The 16,107-nt window shown below is 41.2% G+C and overlaps 1 protein-coding gene across 1 annotated transcript; it reads left to right on the top strand.

Moving 5' to 3' along the window:
- The first annotated feature begins 2,943 nt into the window (after nucleotides 1-2,943).
- LOC137900905 (moesin-like) lies at nucleotides 2,944-14,439 on the top strand. The gene is made up of 13 exons (XM_068745052.1): nucleotides 2,944-2,955; nucleotides 9,397-9,480; nucleotides 9,879-9,974; nucleotides 10,092-10,366; nucleotides 10,466-10,549; nucleotides 10,794-10,940; nucleotides 11,055-11,151; nucleotides 11,223-11,386; nucleotides 11,477-11,607; nucleotides 11,697-11,857; nucleotides 11,944-12,036; nucleotides 13,209-13,439; nucleotides 13,556-14,439. Exons 1-13 carry the CDS (start codon nucleotides 2,944-2,946, stop codon nucleotides 13,718-13,720), a joined length of 1,740 nt encoding a protein of 579 aa, XP_068601153.1. The 3' UTR covers nucleotides 13,721-14,439.
- The last annotated feature ends 1,668 nt before the right edge of the window (nucleotides 14,440-16,107 follow it).

The following is a 16,107-nucleotide window of genomic DNA, read 5'->3' as shown; positions in this document are numbered from 1 at the left end:
GTGAGCATGTTATGTTACAACAATTAGTCCAAACACACAACAGTTGTGGTCAAGTAATCGTAAACCCCTTGATGTTTTTGCTGTTTGTGTTACAGTATAATTAAAAAAAAAATAATTACTGGTGTACAAAATGTCATAACATGGCTGTACATTTATGCAGTCGGTCTAATAGCAAGGTTTAATCAAATATTTTAAATCACAGACTTGGTTGTTGTGTATTATTGACACATGCAGTGGTCACATTTCTAAATGATTAAAGCACTGGTAGAACGCAGACCTCCACCGAGCAGCTCATTCCCCTCATTAGATTTACACATCCACATGGTGACTGCAATGTTACAGAAAACATTTTAACTGGTAAATAAATCCAGGATCTCTTCTGGATCATCACCAAAATGTAATCACTTGTTCCTGGTAACATTCCCAACATTGTCTGAAAGTTTTGTCAAGAACCGTCCAGAACCTTTTGAATTATCTTGCTCGTCGGCGGAGGTTATTGGTGTAGGCCTCCTGTTAAAAAAGACGTTTGTAATAACGAACTGTTTTTGTCTTGTGATTATTGTGATGATCTTCTGCATTGTGATTCACACTGACTGGAAAGCATTTCTTTTATAGACCTATATATATATATATAATAAATCGACTATTTGGGTCCCTGGGCTCAAACAAAATGTAAGTCTTAATGACAACACGTGTTTCTCTCCTTGAATAAAGCATAATTCTGTTCCAGCTGTGTTTCATTGTGTTATATTACTAGATTCGACTTTACGAATACGAAACGTTAGACTGCGTTGAATGATGACATATCAGTGAGGTCATATTCTTTGCTTTTCACCAATGCAATGCCTTCAGTCCAGCGGTGAATACTGCAGCAGCAGTTGGACAAATAATGTTACGCAGCACAAGCACACTATCCACAAGTTAAATGATGCGATAGCTGGCTCATTTATTTTTCTATTTCATTTTAACTTCCATTAGAAACAGCCTGTTTAATGCAGGATACATCAAAATGGAGAACAGACACCTTGCAGCTTGTCCTTACCTAATATCTGATTTATTTGAAGAGCTCAGAAGTTACATGCTTTTACTTTTGCTTCCAACTCTTCTAGAGATGTGCAAGGCAGTTGGAGCATCTCCCATATAGAGTAGAGAGATGTACACGCTCACATTCTGTTAGCACCATCTTAGACACATTTAAGTCTTAAGAGCTTCAACAGCTTTGAATTGGAGACAAAGCAGCGCTTCAGCCAGACTGCTGTATTGATATGATCGCAATACAGTGGTTTGAGATAATTGTTTCCCAGATGGCTCCTTAAGTTATCCTGATGCTCTTCAACAAATAAAATATTAAATATATTAAACAGATCATACAGACTGGCATTGACCATGCAATCGTTATGACTGAGGATAAGATAAGGCGTCAGCCTTTGCGTTGGAGAATTTTGCACTACCCTGCCTTTGATTCACCTGCAGAGAGCAGTTCATTCAGTTAGTCCAGACTGCAGGGAGGTCACCGTGTCCTGGAAGTGCAGCGTTGGGTCAATGCTGGTCGTCAAGGATTCCTTCATGTAATTACTATCAGAGCCCAAATCTGTTCTTGTGACACCATCCTGTTTACGCATGACTCTAAAACAAAAGCCTTTTCTGGAGGTCAGAGATGAGGTTTAACACGTGCAATCACGTAATGTACACGAACTCAAAATGACATGCATGGTGTTAGACACATCTGGTCACCTCAACTGAAAACGCATCAACGAAAATACTTTGGTTTTAGGCAGAAGTAGAATTGCACTTACATAATCCAAGCAGTTAAGAGAAGTTTAATACATAATCAGCTAGGGGGCGCTATCGAGGGAATGTGTGGCTACAATGAACTGAAGACCGGATAATCGGTGAAGGCCACATATTTTCAGAACCGTGGATGTAAATTCATTTTAGAGACAGATTGAGGATTCATAACGGATACACATTTGCTGGTAAAGAGTACCGGTAAGTAAGTAAAGTTTATTCGTATTATATAGCACCTTTCACAAACAGGAGAAATCACAAAGTGCTTCACAAAAGGACAGGAAAATACAGATACAATAAACGACAATAAAATATGAATAGGAAAAACGGAGTCTCTAGAATTATTTTATTATTATTTTTATTAAATGAGTTAAAGAAACTTGTAATCAGTGGTAGTCCGTATTAAAATCAACATTAAAGGATACATAGGAATACATTACATTAAAATCTATTAAAGCAAACAAGATTAAAACGTAACATTTAACCCATTAAAACACCTTGATAGCATTTAGTGATTGTTATAAAACACACTTTTCTTCACTGTAAATCTTAACTGCGACAGCGCGAGCCTTGCCAGGTCTGCGTAATGGGTACGTTTGGCACTTACAGGCTACCGTACATTTCTACATTCTTCTAAAATGCTCAGAATTTAAAATGTTCCATTATTTTCAGAAATAAATCCTTAGTATCTGCGTATCAGCCGAAAACGAATGTTGCTGAATCATTTTTGGCCGAGAGTAGCGCTGAATTGATTATATTCTAATTTGCGATCGAGTTCACTGGACGGCGGAGGCCGCGCGCCGCAGCCATGATGACGCGGCAGTGGGCGGAGTCCGCTGGCCGGAACTCCCTTTCAGTCTGGCTGCTGGCCTGTCATCGGCCTGGGTGTGGCTTTTCCTAGTCCGGCGTACCGTTAGCAGGAAATCAAGCTCCGGTCCTTTTCACTGGCGAAACAAAGAAAAGAAAAAAACACCTTCAGAAGATTTAGGTTGAAATCAATTCTTCGAGTTCGAGCTAAAAGCGACGTTTGCCCCCTCGACACGGGGAGTTATTTGTTCGGCGCCGTTGTTCTGATGGGAGAAGTTTTCCTCTCGTCTCGCTGACTGAAGAACTTTTTTTTTTCTTGTGTGCAGCCTCAACCGAAAAAAAGGAAAGATGCCGAAGACGGTAAGGAATGGAAACTGCGCAAACATTACGTTTAAATACCTTTTATGTCTGCCTGTATTTAATTGTGAAATTCCCGTTTGGAACTTATTGTTTAGCATCGACAGATTACCGGTAAAGTAAACCGTTTTCTAACGTATTACGGGATCATCGTCGCCCTTAAATCTCTTAAAAGAGTCGCTGCGGTACTTTCCGTTAGGTATGTGCGCGTGCGCGCGCGCGCGCGCTGCCGCCTGTTCGTTGAATAAAATTAGCGCCAATCAGAGCGTTCGTTCAAGCGGCTCGCGCTTTGTTCGGCCGCTTCAAACGCCTTTTATCCAAACTGCTCGCCGCGGATGTAGATCACATTCACGGAGTCCCGCGGCCGACGGGAGCCGCGGCGCGGCCCGCAGCAGCAGCAGCAGCAGCAGCAGCCGAGGACGGGGCCTCCTTCTCGGTCACTGTCAGTCCCACCAGCCGCCTCAATCCGGAGCAAATGGACGCAGACCCAAAACGGGGAGGCGGCTGCGCGGAGAGCTTTCATTCCAGCGATAAGAATAGATTCTTCTCCATAGCTGTGTTATCAAATACAGGAAAGCAGAGCTCAATGGGCCGGTGCTGAGCTTTATAACAAAAGCGGGTCGGACACACTCGTTTTATTCATACGCAGGACCAAGCCAAATGTTTTTATCTCAACAGACGTGTCATGTTATAAATGTAGAAATGGTTAAATGTGTTCTCCTTGGTTATCTCGCACTAAAAAGAACATGATGTTGCAGAACGAATCATTCTTGACCCACGAGATGAGGATGACGAAGCGAGACCATTCCTTGCAGACGTTCTGTCTTTAGCATCTAATTTTTGTGCTTTCAGCAATTAGTTAGTTAAGATATTTTTAATTATAATAATTTTGTGTAGCAAAAACTGACCTTTGAACTTTTGAACCCAATTAGAAACAGAAATACGAGGTAGGTGGTTCTCGGGTGGTTTCAGCTTCCTTCCTGTGGTATCGTGTTTTTTTTTTTGTTTGTTTTTGCCACGACTTCCTCGATGTTTTCTCGGTTCTCTAACAGCTAACGCAAGTTGCATCGACTACCGGGCCGAAGGGGATTACCGGCAATGCTAGAAAGTTCTGATGACGAACCTCCGCCGAGCAGCTCATTCCCCTCCCAATTGGTTTTACACCGTCCACATGGTGATCCGGATCATCATCCAATTGTTATACATTTTTTCTTGGTATCTTTATACACCAACCATGAAAAGTGAATCAGAGTTGATGTGTATGTTTATCTGATTTTTGAATCCATAGATGAGTTTTCAATGTTCAAATGTATTTTTTCCTGATCTGGATCAGATCCGGAAGACATTTTGTATGAGTGCATTTTTTTGGTGAGTGAATTGAATGAATGTTTTACAAGATATGATTTTTTTTATTATTAAAAAGCCCCCATTACAAGTAAATTGGGAAATCCAGATTTTTTTGGTATCCGGACGGGTATCCAGATCGCTCTCAAAACTTAATCGGATCTAAGTTTTAGACCAAAGACCCATCTTCATATTTGTTTATCAAGATCCATCCATCCGTAATCCTGCTAACAAGCAGACAGGCAAATGCCGTCAAAACCACAACCTTCTTGGCAGAGGTAAATATCAACATTCTGTAAGTCATTTTGTGACTAGTAACACAGTGCTGATTGGACAACTAATAATTCCGGTATGCAGTCAGACAAGTTTGGCTCAGGGATGAGGATGCCCCTGCCGTGCAGAGTCCAGTGCACTTTGGGTGATAACACCATATCCTGTGTTTGTAAAACTATACCTCAATAAATTGGCACATCTATTCTTAAAAGTCCTGAAATTTAAAGTGCATTTTTAATGCAAGATAAATTGTCGTGAGGGGTCTGGTAGTTCATGGTGTAAAACGCCACGTGCATGGGACAACATGTTCCGTGCAGCCCTGAAGATAATAAACATAAAAACATTTCAGATCTCATATAATGTTCACTATCCACCATGCAGGTGTTTAGTTCCTATAAAAAGTCTTCTCGAATGCTGCTTTAACACCGTTAACGGTAGCTACTGAAGAGCTGAGGGGGCTCAAAGGAAGCCTCTCGCACTATGCCAGGATACCGTAGGGGGAGAGCAGGGGCGTTGTAGCAGCTTTAGCTTAGAATGAGCAAATAGGCTATATATAGATATGTAAGACAATTAGGCTGGCGTGTGTGCGTGTTTGCATTAATGACGACTCAAGGACGCAGTAAAGCCTAAAAATATTCAGGCAGTAATCTCTTCAGACGAGTCATCTCTCCACAGGATCAATCGTTACCCCTGGTGGATGATCGGTTATATCGGTTGAAACGCAGCCCCGTTGATGGTGGTCTGTGCCCTTTATTGTGTTGGGCAGACGATGCATGTGAGATGAGGACTCGACACAAACTTTCAGCAAAGGCTCAGAAGCTTGTCACCATTCAGTGAAAGTTCTGTATCCGATTACGTCGCGTCTGCAACGAACAATCACAGCTTTTAATTACATTTTAACAAAATGTGCAGTGTGATTTTGTAATTCGTGTCATTAATGTTTGACAGAAGCCTCAGGTTGGGGTGAAACACACCCTTTGATCTTGCCACCTCTCGTGGTAGCGCTTTAGTTTTCCGAGGAAGTCGTGTTGTGACTCAAGCTTTCTGCGCTTGCATCGGTTCCTTTCTGGTAATTTCCTTGCCTGCAGCCTTATATGGACTTTCACATCACGGTCGAGCTGTTCTCCTCCCTGCTTCACCGGCGCGTGTTCTTCAGATGCCATGCTGCACTTTAGAACGCATTACAGCAGTGCAACAAGTTCAGGATGTAGCTCGTTGTTCGCCCTTATTTATAGTGTCAGTGGAGCTATATTAGTTTTGTGAATGATAAAAGGTTTTTGTGATGTCTGCTTCAGTTTCATTAAATGCTTTAATGAGACACTCAGTGTGGAATTACATTTAAGAGAGGCCTGACTATTCTCAAGCGCTTAAAAACAAACCCTGATGATCTGCTGGGTTTTACAGCTACATCTTTACACCGTATAGTGTGAACAATAAGTGTACGTTTTACAGACCTTTTCCGAATGGACTTTAGCAACAGTGAGAATTCAAGCATTTACTTTTCTACTTGCTGTAAAAAAACAATTGAACCATTTTAGTGTTCAAGTAAACAATCAGTTTGTTTTCTTGCTTTAGTCATGTTAGTCACACTTTTTTTATGCACAGATGCAGAAATAACAAATAAAAAATAAACTATCAGATCAAACTTGAGCGTAACTTACCATTTCAGCCCAATTTGTAGAAATCTAAAGTGATGCAGTTGGGAGGATCAGACCTTAAACTAGTGTAGCTATGGAGGAATGGCAAATGGAAAGACTCAATGGTATGCAGGCACAGGATTAAAGGAGCCCTTCTTGCACATAGCAGAGCAGATTAGCAGTGTGTGGAGGTAGCGGTGGAAAACAAAGCGCTATCAAAAACTTTTAATCAAGTAGTTTGCTCAATGTTTTCTGTTTGGAGGTTGTAAGAAAGTCAAACTTCTCAAAGTAAGTTCTTTATTTTCATTTATTGTATACGTCTTTTTATACCTTTGACTGTTTGTGTCTTGCGCTCAATTTCAGTTTAAATTGTTTTATACAGGAAGTGAAAACTAATTAGGGATGTTAAAATATCATTACAGCAGGATGTTCTGATGACGATATCTGTGTTCTTTTTTTTGGCTATCACTACACTGAAAGGGTTTTAGTACAGTATTCAAACAATGTACTTAAGAGAATACGTATATGCAAATCATCACTGCGTGTGAGTCGTCTGCATTCTGCAGACAGTAGTGCTGCTGGATTAGCTGTTTTAGTTCGCATATATCGACTTTCTTTGTGGTCGTGAGAACCAACTCTGAGACACTCTTGTGTGCAGTGTCCCCCCTCCTCAGAAAAACCTCATCCTCTTCCCGTCACCCGTTCTGCTGTCTTCAGCTGCAAAGGTCGTTCAGTGTCGTGTTAAGAGGCACCACTGGCTCGTATAAATAGAATGATGATGGTGTTGTGTGGAAGGTGGAGGAATATTATATATTGGACTGGTGAATTAAGATCTCAATTAGATCAATTTCTGCTGAATTGAATTAGTTGGTGTTACAAGTCTGTGGCCGCGAGGCAAAGCTCGAGAGTTTTGGCCCTTGGTTTCTGACCTCATGTGCCCGACGGAAAAGGTTGACTCATTTAACAACTGCTTGATGTTTGTGTTGGTAACCAACTCTAGTTACCAACATCACATCTTCTCGTGTCATTTTTACTTCTTTACAAGATTGTAGATACATGTATCTATGAAAGGATTGACATGAAGTATCAGTAGTGTTGTCAATAATATAACACCCATACCTAGTCACCCAAAAGCCAAGGATACAACAGTTTTGTTCATTCCTGCCCTTTTAACCACTTGATGGTGTCTCCTTTGTGGTTATCGGACAATTGAGATAACAAGGATGTGAGAACATTAGACTGGTGAATGTTGGGATGTGGATGTTCCCTTCAGAACTGTGTGATTCATGTACTCTGGCTTCTACCTTATCAGTAAGTATAGTTTAATCCTTCTGCTATTGGCCAGTTGATTTTACACTAGCTGCAAGGCTCGACGGATACAAATACCGACGTCTGTCACCAGATGTTAATCAGAATTCTAATCAAAATGTTCCTTTTTCCAGTATTAACTTTATATTTTGCTACTAATTAGCAAATGTTGGCATGGTAACATCTGAGATGAATTAACACGATGAACAAGGAGACAGCTTTCACTCCGGCTTTATTTCTTTATAGATTTTTCTCAGTAGCAGAGAATTTTATTGTGAAAGTGAATTTCGTGGGGAAACAAAGTGATAGATTGTGTAATAAACTCTTACAGTTGAAGTGGGGAGTTGTGAAGTGATGAGTTGGCTTTATATACAAAAGCCAGTTATACTAGGCGCAGGCAGGACACAGCTGTTTGAGTGATGTTAAAACAGATGATTTTCTTTAAACACAGGAATCGTCATTTAAACAGACGATTCTTGTAGATGGGTTTACGTGACATTCAAAAAGTAAGCAATCCAAGACACACTTTGGGAAAACCATTTTTTTGTCCAAATCCAAAGCCTGATTGTTCCATGTGAATTCTGCAGTATAGCTTTGGTGTGATAAAACAGTTTAGAACAGGCATGGAAACATGGCGCATGGTTCTGAGAGGGGTGTTTTTCACCATGTGCTAATAATAGTGTGTTGAGTGTTTTTGAATCCAGGCCAAGAGAGACACACCCTGACTGGGCAGAAAATGTACGGGTCTAGTTCCTCTTTTCATGAAGCATTCGCCATTCTTACTCAGGAAATGAAACTCAACAGGATGGTCAAAAGCTGAGCTCTTTGCGCTGCAGAATTGTTTTTTGTGTCCAAGTTGCTGATTGCTTTAGGAGAGTGGCGTGTCTCCATGACTCTGCATCTGTTGGAGGATTCTGTGGGCCCAGATTGTAGATTTCACCATAACTATATAATTCCTGAACTGTTGGCGACGACAGGAAGAGGCAAGTGTCCCGAGAAGCCAAGGGAGTCATGTTGACATAAATGAGGAAAGAACGCAACTAATTATCTCTGCAACTGGGAAATAATGCATGCCATTGTTGTTCAGGGTTGGTGTGGGCCTCAGCCAGCACAGTTATTTCCCAGTAGCTGCTGTTTTTGTCATCTGTAAGAGAAAATGAGAAATGCCTGCGTGTCACTTTGTGAAATACTGGGTTGATTTATACTCTGGACACAGAATAAGTAGTGTCTCATTTGCTAAATAAGCATCTAGAGTTTAAAAAAAAAAAACCCCAAAGAGGCCAAACCTATGAAGTCTGCTCCTGTTCCTGCAGATTTCTTAGCATGTTGCTCGATACGTAACAGGATGTGAGCGAGTCTCAAGAGAGTGCAGTGTTTGAGCAACGAGGCCTCACAATGCCCGGCCACCAGAGGATGTGGTTACTTCCTGTAGATAAGCTCTAGACGGAGATAGAACCAGATTGGCACGTTTCTCATGCACACCGCGGGAGATTTGAGGAACGAGACGTGGCATTCCACAAACGTAATTTTTTTCCTCGATGTGATCAGGGTTTTGTTGGCTGATTGTCTGAGTACGCACATCATTGCTGCTTGTGTGCTGGCTGGTTTTATTTTCAAAACCTTCTCACTTGTTGAATTTGAATATTATATCTAAAATTGTCATCTTCTTGGTTGCATCACTTTGTCGACTCAAGGTTGTTTTGTTACCACTAGATGGCGCCAGCTGGAAATTTAGAAAACTCTTGTACCTTAATTAAAGCATCCTGATCATGTCAACAATGAATCTCTCCATGCAGACTGATTTTAGCATGATGTTATATAAAGTCAGATCCATTTATATAAATAGAGTCCCTAATTCGTACACTCTTGCTCTCTTCCATAGCTCAGTGTAAGAGTCACCACAATGGATGCTGAACTGGAGTTTGCCATTCAGGCAAACACGACAGGAAAGCAACTCTTCGACCAGGTGAGAAACTTTTCTGACGGGCAATTTGTGTTTTGATTTCAAATGGCAGTAAGAGGCTGCCCTTTATGTTCAATGACGAAGTTATTTTTGCATTGACTTGTACTTTTGTACAACTCTGTTGTAGAACAATGAGTGAATTAATTTTGCAAACTTCGACCGTTTGTGCTGTTTTTAGGTCTCAAACTTATTTCTATACAATTTTTTTGGGTGATAATTATAAGAGTGTGTGAAATTACAAATGTTCAGTAACGTGACAAACTCCTGTATGGAATGACCGCATAATAGAAGGGACTGTCTTTGTCATCTGTCATTGTAAATTAGGAGTCTTTTCAGGTTTGTGCTCTGGGAAATAGTAATGAGCATTTTTCACACTGTGGTAATACTTGTGTTTGGGTTAGGTTGTCAAGACTATCGGGCTGAGGGAGGTGTGGTATTTTGGACTGCAGTACCAGGATACAAAAGGTTTTTCTACATGGCTCAAGCTCAATAAGAAGGTGAGTTTGGTATTTTGTTTCTGGTTTAGCAATGCCCACCCCCTTTTTGTTTCGCTTGAACTACTCCATTGAAAGTCGGTTGGTTTAACCTGTATCCCTTGTCGCTTCCTATTTCAGGTGACAGCCCAGGATGTGCGGAAGGAGAGTCCGCTGCTGTTTAAGTTCCGCGCCAAATTCTTCCCTGAGGATGTGTCAGAAGAGTTGATCCAGGATGCGACACAGCGGCTGTTCTTCCTGCAGGTGAAAGAGGGAATCTTGAATGACGACATCTACTGCCCTCCAGAGACGGCAGTCCTGCTGGCCTCCTACGCCGTGCAGGCCAAGTATACCGACTATAACAAGGAGGTGCACACACCGGGCTACCTGTCCAGTGAGCAGCTGCTCCCTCAGAGGTAAATAAAAGCAGTTCAATCTGCTGGTTAACCCAGCATGTACGTGTCGACGTGTGTCTGTTGGGTGACGGTGAACTCCATGATGTTTCATGTTCCCAGAGTTCTGGACCAACACAAACTCAACAAAGACCAGTGGGAGGAGAGGATTCAAGTGTGGCACGAGGAGCACAAGGGCATGATGAGGTAACGTATTTCACTTTGAGAAGAGAAACGTCTTTGCACCACTTCCTGTTTCAGCACATGCCATCTCGAGAGGATTTTCCTTTGACGCCAAATGACTGGTCGACTTCCATATATTCTACTGATTGTTGGACTCGGTTCATCTTGACATGAGTCCCTTGTGTGTAGTCTTTACATTCTGTATAGGCCTCTCTAAAACAAAGCCGGTGTACGCTGAGGTGGGCTGAGGGTGTGTGTGTTTCCACAGAGAGGAATCCATGATGGAATATCTGAAGATCGCTCAAGATCTGGAAATGTATGGAGTCAACTACTTCAACATCAAGAACAAGAAAGGAACAGAACTGTGGCTGGGTGTGGACGCGCTGGGCCTCAACATTTATGAACAGAATGACAAGTAAGTCATGAGTGTAATATCCGTCAATGCACATGTTCATGACTGGTTTTAATCTGCATTTCTGAAACTAGTAATATATTTCATATGCGTTTTTATTTGTGTTTTCTCCAACAGAATGACTCCCAAAATTGGGTTTCCGTGGAGTGAAATCAGGAACATTTCCTTCAATGACAAGAAATTTGTCATTAAACCAATTGACAAGAAAGCCCCGGTATGTTATCCCTGAACAACATGACGGTTCACACTCTTTATGTACATGCTTCTAAATCGCTGCTCTCTCAGGACTTTGTATTCTACGCGCCGAGGCTGCGCATCAACAAGCGCATTCTGGCTCTTTGCATGGGAAACCATGAGCTGTACATGCGGCGCCGCAAACCCGACACCATCGAGGTGCAGCAGATGAAGGCTCAGGCTCGGGAGGAGAAGAACCACAAGAAGATGGAGAGGTAAGAGCCGCCGGCTGTTTGTCGAGGTCTCTCTTTACCTGTCTGCGTACACGCTGATGACTAAACATCTGCTTGGTGCTTCTTCTTAAGAGCTCTGCTGCTGGATGAAAAGAGGAAGAGAGAAATTGCAGAAAAAGAGAAGGAAAAGATCGAAAGGGAAAAGGAAGAATTGATGGAGAGATTAAAGCAGATTGAAGAGCAGACAAAGAAAGCGCAGCAAGGCGAGTGAGCCTGTCGCCCTGCTGAGTTGTGACGAACGGCGACGGTGGTCTGCCTTTGTGTTCACCTGCGTGCTTGACTGTGTTCGTAGAGCTGGAGGAGCAAACGCTTAAGGCTCTGGAGTTGGAGCACGAGAGGAAGAGCGCTCAGCGGGAGGCCGAAGGCCTGGAGGTCCAGCTGATGAGCGCTGAGGAATCCAAGTTGGCACTCCTGCAACAGTCTGAAAACCAGATTAAGAACCAAGAACACCTGGTCAGTTTACATAGAACCAGACGTTTGTGTTCTCCTGCTTCACACACCAATATGAGGAAAGTCTCAGAGAGCGTCGTCCTTTACAGGCCACGGAGCTGGCGGAACTGACTTCGAAGATTTCCCTCCTGGAGGATGCCAAGAAGAAGAAGGAAGACGAGGCGGTGCACTGGCAGCAGAAGGTGTGGTCAGAGCTTCTCCTCCAATAACTTTCCTCCTGTGATTGCGCCAAATAAGACGATAGAAGCGGGGAGCCCCGTCTGTTCAGCACTCAGAATTTAATACTGGAAAGTTCAGAGACAACGTAAAGCCTTTTGTGAGCTGGATGAGGCCTTTAGCTTGATAAATGGTGGGTTCTCGGGTTCTTCTGATATGTGCTGCAGTGAGGGCAGACGCTTCAGGTCTTGTGTGTTTTTTGGGGGAAGGGTCAAAGCTCTGTGTGCCAGCCCAGCCCCCCCCCATGTTTCTATGGGCAGCGGTGACTCATGCTGCTTGTGGCGGTGAGGGCTTTCTTTGTGTGGAGGAAATCCTGTCTAATTCTAATGCAGCGATCTGATGTCCTGGCAGCACTAGGTGAACCTTATATTGTACATTTTGGCAGACAATTCGTTGAAATTCCAAGCATATTCCTGCCAAACAAGCACACAGGCTCATGCTGACTTTACTGTGATATTTAAATGTTCTGTAAATTTGTTGTGTATCAAGAAACAAAAATGTAATAGAAAATATTCAAGTTTTAATAAGTTTAATTATTATTTGTCTTGGTAACAAGCATTAATTTTTGTCCTAACGCCACATGGCTTAAATTCATTCAGTGTGTATAATAGGTCATTTAAATTCATTTTATTATCTTCAATAATATGTTAAAAAAAAGGCAACAGCGTAGATTTAATTTGACAAGTAATTTAATTTAACAACACCATTTGAAGGTTTGGCTTTCTGAGTAATTTCTCCAAAGATTCCGGATGGATTTCCAGTTTCTTTCTTTTTCTTTAAGTTGATGAATTATGAGATGATCCCTCACTTTTTGTCTCATGCAAAACTGCAACATTTTGGGATTCCCTTTAGCCTCTTCTTTACTTTGTTGTTAGTGCTAATTAACAAATGGCACATGGAAAGGAGTACCGGTACACCATTGTCCCAGCTAATATTATTAGCATGTTAGCATAGACATACAGATGATAAGTACTTGTTGCACCTGCTAGCATGGCTGTAGCTTCGTGCGAGACGAAACGAGTCATTTTTAAAAACTATAATCTGGTATTTTCTATATATTAACTAATTTATATCCAGTAGATTTTCCCGTTTAGCTTTCGGACGGTGTGGAACAGTAGTATAACGTCTGTTCCCTCAGGCCACCATGGTGCAGGACGACCTGGAGAAGACCAAGGAGGAGCTCAGAAACAAAGTGATGGTGGCTCACGTTCAGGAGCCAATCAACGCAGAGAACGAGGACGACGAGAACGATGAGAGCAGCGCAGAGGCCAGCGCCGAGCTGACTGCCGCCGCCGCCTACATGGACCGCAGTGAGGAGGAGCGAATGACCGAGGCCGAGAAGAACGAACGTTTGCAGAAGCATCTACTCGTAAGTTCTCAATTAGTGCATAATTTAACACGACGGGCAGGTTTACCATCATATTATGCAAATTCTGTGATTTGAGTTTGATAACATGCGAGTGAGATGTTTCTGTGCTTTTCCAGGCTTTAAGCTCCGAGCTGGCCAACGCTCGAGATGAGACCAAGAAGACGGTCAATGACATGATCCACGCGGAGAACATGCGAGCAGGACGAGACAAGTACAAGACCCTCAGACAGATCCGGTCAGGAAACACCAAACAGCGCATCGACGAATTCGAGTGCATGTGATCGAGTCCACGCTCATCAGTCCTGAAGCCCAGATTGCTGGCTCCTTCTGCCTGGACTGCAGTCCTGCCTTCCTTAAGCTGTTTTCTCTTCACCCAAATAAATCAGTTCCACACCCTGACATGGCTGTACAAGCACAGCGCTGCGTAACACGGATCTGGAAATCTCCGTTTATCATTCCTAACCTTGAATTTAGGCAAGTCACTGGTTGAAAAGGGATAAACTGCATGTTATTAGTTCTTTCCTCTAAAGGGTTTCATGTAGCACAATTACTCAAAGGTTCATGCCTTGTTTCAGGCACATTGAGGAAGCATTTTATAAATTTCTTTATGTTTCTGTAATGTTTTGGATCAAGATTTCAAAATAAAAGGGCTCAGAGACCAAAATCTCTTCTTTATATGGAGACTTACTGTATCTCTTCAAAGCCGACTACATTCTTCGGACTGTATCTAAAAATCCATTGCGTGTAGTTTTAAGACCAAATGTACTGTAAATTTACTTAGCTACAGATAAATTGACAGCAGTATTATTTTCCTGTAAATTTTCAATTCATCTTTGACTGTTACAATTCATGTAGTATTTACACCACATTCATCGAGATATGAAGGATTTTTTATTATTTTTTACATTTAGAAGCAGACGGCATTAGCATTCATTGTGGCCGCGAGGCTGTAATCAGTGACTTAATATAGGTTGCAATGTAAACTTTGCTGGTAATGGCTCCAACATTAGAATTTCTTCTAAATCCATCTAGATGTATTAAAGATTCAAAAAGAAAGAAATTAAAATTTGGCATGATCTGGAACTCGAGAATACAAAACTGGTGTCTGCAACACATTTTAACAAAGTTTTAGTATTAAAATATGGTAAATAATTTCACCAGTTTCATGAATTCAAGCTGGAATTCAGTTTAAAAATCGATTTGAAGTTGATTGTACTGTTATAATTTTTAATAATCAATATAGAATGAAGATGTTTTTGCTGTAGGCTAATGACCTCAAATGTTTGGTCAGCTGTAAAGACAAAAGTTGTAATTTAATCTTAAAGGATGTATCGTTTTCTTCTCAGAGAAATATTTTGTCGACAAAATCTTCCTAAAATTGATGCATAAATTAAATAATTGCGTTAAGCATGCACTGGATAACCATTGCTTACCTTTATAACGAGTCAAAACAGACTTCCTTTCCTACATGGGTTCAATTTACAAAATGCATTTACGGTGCATTTTTGATATACTGTGTATTTAATTGGATTTGTGTATCGTGTAGCGGTAATTTGGATTTTTCTTTATTTTAGTTTTATTTTTTTAGATGTGATGAAGTTGTGCAAGATGACAGATATACCATTTAGGATATTTTTGTATTATAAATTCTAGATGTAGAATCAAAAGGAGAACAGCATTTTGAGAACACAGCTGGCTGCTGTGACACAAAGCTGATGGAACAAGCAACACCCCAAAGCCTGGGAAAGGACCAATGAGAACACGGATACGGTTGGAAATCCTCTTCATGTTAAGTTGCTAAAAGCAGGTAGTATAGCAAGAATGAAACGTACAAACCAGGCCTAATCATTGAGCACAACAACGGACATATCATTCATCCTCGTGCCATTACTCATTACGTTTCTCCTTAAAGGTTTGCTTGTTCACAGTTTATTTAGAAATTAGTGCTTGAAAGATATATTTACACTATTTTGCAAGCTCCAATTAATGTATTTTAGTGATAAATATTTCTTTTTACTGTTGATTTCTTTTACTGGAAGACTATTTGTACCAATATGCATTTTTATATACAGTATTCTTGCCCATTGCTGCCTATAGTTCACGTACCTGCCATTAAAAAATGCTGTTGTTGCTATTTTGGATACCTTTCCATGCCTTTGACGATACCTTTTATAATGCTGTACTCTATGTTCTTGACAGGCTTCTTTTAAGAATCAAGTACAATTTAAAACTCCTGTGTGAAAGAAATGTGTCAAAAGATGCTACTTGATGTTTTCTGTTGAAGCGCAATGATTAATATTGTTAATTGACAGTGCCTTGGCCTGGTTTTTCATTTGATCTTCCTGTCCCAAGTCTTCCTTTCACCAATAAATAAAAATCGAATTAACATATTTTTTTTCTGGACCTTTATGCATATTGGACCCATCAAATACCTTATAGTATTAGTGGAAACTGAAGTATGAAGCTAGTTTAATTGGTTTCCTTATGCTGTAGTTCAACGATTGGCCACGAGGTGGCAGCTTTCACTCACGTAAGTTCTCCCAGTAAGTTCTCAGAATTGTAAAACGAGAAGTCACCAGCTGAGAAAATAAAATGACTCTAACCTCTCAGAACAAACCACATACTATAAATAATAAAACTTGTGGACAGTTAAACATGTAACACAGAA

The sequence above is a fragment of the Brachionichthys hirsutus genome, chromosome 10 (genome assembly GCF_040956055.1).
Source record: "Brachionichthys hirsutus isolate HB-005 chromosome 10, CSIRO-AGI_Bhir_v1, whole genome shotgun sequence".
Taxonomy (NCBI): Eukaryota; Metazoa; Chordata; class Actinopteri; order Lophiiformes; family Brachionichthyidae; genus Brachionichthys; species Brachionichthys hirsutus.
Note: the sequence above shows the minus strand (reverse complement) of the source record. Positions and strands in the feature narration are given on the sequence as shown.